A 7,626-nucleotide genomic window follows, 5' to 3' on the forward strand; every position below is an offset into this window, starting at 1 on the left:
CACACACACACACACACACACACACACAAAGAAAAACACATACACAAATCCAGATGCAATCATTTTCAACTCTTTTAGTGGTTTTAGATTTACCTCAACACATCTAAATAATCTATATAGATTGTAATAAAACAAGCCTCAATAAATTTAAACTTATTTAAATAATACAAAGTATAGTCTCCAATCAAAATGGGATTATATTAGAAGTCAATAACAGAAGGAGAAAATTTAGGGAGAAATTGCAAAAAGACTTTGACGAACAAAAATTAAAACCCAACAGACCAAAACTTTTGAAATACAGGTAAAACAATGGTTACAGGGAAATGTCTAGCTTTAATACCTATATAAAAAAATAAGATCTCAACTCAATACCTTAACCTTCCACCTTAAAAAAAGACAAAGAAAGCAAACTAAACTCAAAGTAGACAGAAGGAAAGGATAAAGTGGAAATACAGGAAATAAAGAATCAAAAACAGTATAGTAAATCAACTATACCAAAAACTGCATCTTGAAAATATCAACAAAACTGACAAAATCATTAGATAGGCTAACCAAGATGGAGATGACTCAATTTTAAAATAAAACAAAGTCAGAAATGAAAAAAGAAACATTATTACCTAACCTACAGAAATAAAAATAATAAGAGAACACCATGAATAACTGTATGCCAACAAATTAGATAACTTTGATAAAATTTCTTGAGAAGAAACAGAACATTTGACCACCAAAAATACAAACTTCCAGTTCTAAGTCTTGGGGATATAATGTACAGCATAGTGACTACAGTTAATAATACTGTATTGTTATACTTGAAAGTTGCTAAGATAGATCTTAAAAGTTCCCATCACAAGAAAAAAACTTGTAACTATATGAGGTGATAAATGTTAACTAAACTTATTGTGGTAATCATTTCACAATATATACACATATCAAATCATTATGTTATACACCTGAAACTAATACATGTTATATGTCAATTAGATCTCAATAAAAAAAAAAAATAGGGAAACTTGCCTGGAAGAAGTATTAAAGAAAACTATTAAGATATAGATAAAGGAGGGTAGGGAAAGTAGGGGAGACCCAATGGCCTTAGTTTTCTGAAGGGAAGCCAGAGAACTGATTACAGCAAAATAGAAAGTTCCCAGGAGAGAAAACATAAATAAAAAAGGAATATCTCGTCATTTCAAAATGAATAGGGAATGAAACCATCTAATGGGCTCCAACCAAAGTGGAACATAAGTCAGAGGAAATGCATATGAAATCTATAAATGAAATCTAACAGGCAATACTAATAAAGAACTAAAGAATGAGAAATAAGAGAAACTCTCCTTTTGTTCTGGATGCTAAATTTTACAAAGAGGAATATATGCAAAAAACTTTTTTAAAGTCAGCCCATGACTTGATCTGACACAGAAATGCTACTCATGCTTAACAACTGGGATGACAGATTATTTTGTATCAAATAATATAATCATGCCACCTCAACTGACATGGCCTTAATTTTTTTAATTGTCCTGTACTGATATATATTTAACTCAAGATAACATTTCCCAATATTCTACAAATTCCTGACAAGTGTCAATTTCTTTTTCTCCATAGTATTATGGGTTTTTATTTTATTCACGTCTATAGATACCCTTGCAGATATAATTAGTGAAGCATCTACAAATTATCCCCAAAATAAACTTAATCCCAGAAGAAATTGTGACTGCAAATTTCTTTCTATGAATATGGAAGATGGAACAAAAAAGAGACCATATAAAAACAGAAAAGAGACATTTTGATGAGTGTAACATTATGAAATTGAAGATTTTGAATGCTAACAAAAAAAGTTAATAAACCTAAAGAATAGATACAAAAGTTTTGTGTCCATAGGCTAAAAGAATATGTACTATTCTTTATCATGTTTGGATTCCTAACATGGTATCATGAATGTCCAGTGGGTCAGGAGGCTGAGGATATAACACTGTTTTATTCAAGCTGTACAGCTCACCAGCAGGTAGCCTTGACAAAACACTTAGCCTCGCTGTGCATTGGCTTCTATGACTGGAAAAAGGGGAAAAAATCTGAAGTCTCAATGCCTGTCTTATTGGATTCATGTGGAAATAAAGTGGTACTAGACATGTAACTACTTTATAAACTCTAAGTACTATATAATTATCAATTAAAGGATTATCATAAGTTTTAAAAGAAATAAAAAATTTAAATAGATCTATAACAAGCAAATAGATTGAATTAGTAATTTAAAATAAATATGACAAAGGAAAGCCCAGGACCAGACGACTTCAATGGTGAAATATATCACTAAATTAAAGATTTGCAATACAATCCTTCACAAATTCTTTCAAAAATACAGGAGAGAATGCTTCTCAAAACTCATTCTAAGAAGTCAATATTACCCTGATACTAAAACCAAACAAAGACAGTTGAAGGAAGGAAACTACAGATCAATATTGCTTATGAACACAGATGCAAAATCCCTCAAGAAAATAATTAGGAAATTGAATGCAGCAATATATAAAAAGAATTACACTCCAAGTATAATGGTCAAGTGTGATTTATCCCAGGAATGTAAAGTTGGTTTAACATATAGAAATCAATAAATATAATGTACCATATTAATATAAGAGGACAAATCAAGATCACCAAAATAGAAGCCAAATATTTGACAAAATCCAAATTTCTTTCATGATCAAAATACTCAACTAGGAATAGAAGAGAACTTCCTCAACCTGATAAAAGGAGTCCACAAAAAAAATTGTTAACATCATATTTAAAGATGGAAGATGGATGCTTTCCTCCTAATACCAGGAACAAATTAAGATGTTTGCTCTCACCACTTCTACACCACATTTATGTTTAACTGATTTTGGACAAGGGTGCTAAGGCAGTTTAATGGGGTAAAATAATATTTTCAATAAATTCTCCTCGAACAAACGGACATTGCATGCAAAAGAATAAAACTAGATTCTTACAGCATACACAAAAAAAATTCAGAATGGATCACAGACATAAACCTAAGAGGTAATGTTATAAAACTCTTAGAAGCAAACAGAAATCTTTATGATTTGGGTTAGGTAAAAGCTTCTTAGATATGACATCACAAAAAGCAAAAGTGACAACAAAATAAAACAAAACAAAACAGATACATTGGACTTTTGTCACACATGTGTTTTACACTGGCAAATGATAATACCCAATACGAAGAAGAAGATGTGAAGAAAAGATAGCAATGTTACCACACTAGGATGTAAGCTTTCCACTATAACCTCAAGGTCCAGAGAATGCAGGGTAGCTAATAGGTGCTCAACAGATATTTGCTGAATGATGATTATCAATGGAAATACAAATTGATACAAGTTTTGTGGTGGCAATGTGGATATATGTGCCAATAAATAAAATGCACATACCCTTTCCTCATGAATTTCAATTCTAAGTATCCAAAAGAAAAAATAGAGTAAATTCTCAAAACCAAAGATGCAGGTTTATGTGCTGCATTTTAATTTACTTATTGAATGGATACTTACTGATTATCTGATGGGTGCCAAAAATATACTAATGCTACAAATACAATGTTGCACTATGTATCAAACTGTTTTCCTCCTTTAAATAATAATATGATTGATGGCAAAAAGGTATTTTACTAAATTAAAAATACATCTATTTTAGATTAAAATTTGTGTTAAATTAGTACTAGAAAGATATTTCCCAACATAAGCTTAAAACATTATGTGCTTCACAGAAAACCAGGAACAAAATAAGCCAAGAAAATAATGTGACCTTGTTCTGGAAATTCTAAACAATATAAAATAGGTAAAAATCATAATTATTTAATTGGAAGAGACAAATAACAATATTTGCAGTCTATTACAGTATTCCTAAAAAATCTAAAATAAATTGGAGGATAATTTAAAATAACTGAAGCTTAAAATAAGACGGACAGTTGTTTCTTTTGTCTTGATTTTTTTTAAGTAGGCCCCATGCCCAGCGTGGAGCCCAATGCGGGGCTTGAACCTGACTGAGCCACCCAGCCACCCCTAGACAGACATTATTTTCAAAATTTAAGATCATAAAATACATAAAACCCAAACACTTACGCAGCACAAAAGAACACAGAAAAATTACTTCAAAGTATTTTAAAGTTTTGCTGAGTAGCATAAAATACTTTAATAAAATAAAAGGCTTGGGTTGCCTGGGTGGCTCAGTCCATTGAGCATTCAACTCTTGGTTTCAGCTCAAGTCATGAATGATTTCATGGGTCCTGGGATAGAGCCCCATGACATGCTCCGCACTCAGCAGGGAGTCTGCTTGAAGATATTCTCCCTCTGCCCCTCCCCCCATTCACGCTCTTTCTCTCTCTCAAATAAATAAACCTTTAAAAAATAATAAAGTAAAAGGTTTATCTTATTTCTGAAAAGGAAGCTCAATTTTCAATAGATATTACTTCCTTATAATTTTTTTATTAGTTTAATGCAACACGAATCAAAATACCCATAGAACTTATAAACTTGAGAAAATGACTCCAAAGTTTATCAGGAAAAATAAAACAGAACACTTGACAATAATATTATAAAAAGAAAAGAATAGAGGCCACTTTTCCTAACAGAGAGTTAAAAGAATTTGAACAGTACCAACCAAGCCAAATTGCTAGCAAATAAATCACTACTGTTGCAGGATGGTTTGTTATACAAGAATCCAAGATATACAAATTAAAATGATCTTTCACCTATAGGATTGGCAGAATATTATATGTGCATGCATATATAATTGATGCAACCTAGTTGTACAAAGACAATGAGCAACATTTTGCACTGTTAATGGCATTTAATATAACTGGTATAATCTTTTTTGGAGCAATCTGGCAATACATATCAATAGCCTAAAATATGTACATAGAGTTTGACCCAACTATTCTCCTTCTAGAAAGATATAATGAAAATAAATAATGTAAAAGCAAGCATTTATCTAGAAGGATGTTTTCTACAGCGTCATTTATAAGATCCAAAAATGAAAAAATCTTAAGTGCACAGTAAGAAGGATTAGTTAAGGGACTATAACATGATAATAATAGAATAGATCATCCCTAAAAATTTAAATTGTATTTAGAATACTTAACTCAAAACACAAAAAGGTATCCATAACATTTTAATTGATATACTGGGTAAAAAATGCGGGTTAAAAATAATTCATAAAGTATTATTTCATTACAATTATAGACGTAGAAATATACGCATAGAGATAGAGGAAGAGGGAGAAGAACAGAGAGAACCCTATATATAACCAGGGCTCATTGTCAAGTATTAGGATTTACTTATTGCTTATTTTTTCTTTCTGCTCTTCTAAACTTCCCATTTTAACTTTGATAATAAACTTTCATAAGCAGGAAGAGAATATTATTGACACACTTGATTAAAATATAAGTTGATGCTAACAAAACTTGTAAATGGTCAGGATATGTGAGAGTTGAGATGTTAGAATACTGTAAAAATTAAAAAGAGAAACATCTTCTGAATTTCCTCAAATCCCTTGCTGCTTATGCTTTTTGTCTGAATTAGAAAGACAAATTAGAAATAGCCTGACAATATTTCATGTACATCAAAGTCCTTTGCTGAAAAGATAAAAGGAAAATCTACATAATATTTGTACTCTGATATTATCTGATAGCCTAAATTAAGCCAAAGAAAAATATTTGCAAGATAATTAAAAAAAAAAAAAAAAAAGTTGTCCTCTGACTTCAGAAGTAGTTTAATGAAGAGGATAGAGAATAGACCAAGTATGAAACAGACCAAACACTCTAGCATGCTTAGTGCCAAGACACAGTTTTTCCAAGGTACAACTATCATAAGGGAGGCATCTAAGACTAGACAGCTTGGATAAGTCTTCCTGGAAAACATCTTTCAAACCCAGTTTAAGGAAACAAATCCTTTCCATGGTTTACAGTACATCCTTTTCCCATATTATACCAAATATCACTGTTCATTAATGTAGGTGAAACCTATGGAAATCAAATATAGTATAGTATACACCTGAGTATACTAAATATTGTGTATAAGAATTTTCATTTTCTCTAACGTCAAAAGTAGCTTTTGCTACCTCATACACTACACTTGCCCACAGCTAGAAGAGACACAAGTGAGCTCTGTAGACTACTCATTCCACTTGAACCACATGTGCACAAAACCCATAAAACATAGTCCAACTAAAGTATTGTACTTAAAAGAGCAAAATTACTCTTTAGCATTTTCTTAAATCTAAACATGTCCTCAAATTTCCTTTACTTTTTCCTCCTGAAAGCTAAATAACAGCTATCATTGTTCCTGAAATAAGATTTCAATCTCAGGAAACCGTACTTCGGTGACATAACTAAAAGCGGTACTTGGCATTCGATACACTTTCTTATTGCGTTATGAATTATTTTCACTTCATTCGTTCTATTCTATACCTATTGGGTTCCAGGTGTCACGCTTGTTATGTTGGAATGGAAAAAGTGTTTTGACATAAGAATGTTATTCTCTAATTGTCATAGAGAAGTCTGACTCATGTTCAGGAGGATGCAGCAACATGACTGTCCACATCGTGGGTAGCAACAAGCTCTCTCCTCGGTGCTGCTGTTGCAAAATCTCGAAAACAAAAACATATGAGAAATAGCCCCTGAAACTTTGCCAAGTGGTACCCCCTGCTTCTGGGCATATTCCAGGAAAAGATGTTTTCCTCGATCTTGTTTGTTCTTTGTTTTTAAATTACTAAACATCAAGGGACACTATAAAAAAAAAACCAGTATCATAGCAACCCGTCTTAAGTCCTCACAGCATATCTCTGGTAATTTCAGGTAGTGATTCCAAGAACATTAAACATATCCTACTTAAATATAAGTACAAAGCACATACTGGCTAAAATATAAGTGATTTTTGAGTTAGCCTCAACTTTCTTTCATAACATGTCATATCTTGAATTTGCTGGAGAGCAGAACTGAGACCATAGGTTCCTTGTGTGTATTCTCTGTACTTCTCGAGACACTCTGCAAGCATGAGCCAGACACTTCATTTTACTGAATTAAAGGTACACATAGGCATGCTCACAAGTTAGAAAAAGACCCACTGCAGAAAGAGCTTAGGTGCTCTTTAATACCTTCTGAGTTAGGATTATCTTACTCCACTACTCTCCAGTCATATGAGTAAATGAAAGCTGAACATACTTCTTTCGGAGAAAATGCTATGCCACATTCCAGAGATGTCCCTTCCTCTAACTCCAAAGAATATATGTCAGGAAACGCAGGGTCTGTGAATTCCCCTATAAAACATTAAAAATATATATATATTTTTTTAAAAGTCAGATACATATCTATAAAACCACTGTTAAATGTGGAAATGAAACTCTGAGAAACCTCATAAACCTGTCTAACAATCAAAAAGCAATTGCTGGGGCGCCTGGGTGGCACAGCGGTTAAGCGCCTGCCTTCGGCTCAAGGCGTGATCCCGGCGTTGCGGGATCGAGTCCCACATCAGGCTCCTCCGCTATGAGCCTGCTTCTTCCTCTCCCACTCCCCCTGCTTGTGTTCCCTCTCTCGCTGGCTGTCTCTCTCTGTCAAATAAATAAATAAAATCTTAAAAAAAAAAAAAAAAAAAA

General features: G+C 32.6%; 1 protein-coding gene across 1 annotated transcript in view; it reads right to left on the reverse strand.

The window, feature by feature from the left end:
* CFAP47 (cilia and flagella associated protein 47) overlaps nt 1-7,626 on the reverse strand; it is a 503,621-nt gene that overhangs the window by 409,707 nt on the left and 86,288 nt on the right. The window contains exon 21 of the mRNA XM_040635242.1: nt 7,196-7,290. Coding sequence (XP_040491176.1) covers nt 7,196-7,290 — 95 coding nt within the window. The remainder of the gene's footprint in view (nt 1-7,195; nt 7,291-7,626) is intronic.

This window comes from Ursus maritimus (assembly GCF_017311325.1).
Source record: "Ursus maritimus isolate PB19 chromosome X unlocalized genomic scaffold, ASM1731132v1 scaffold_X1, whole genome shotgun sequence".
Lineage (NCBI taxonomy): Eukaryota > Metazoa > Chordata > Mammalia > Carnivora > Ursidae > Ursus > Ursus maritimus.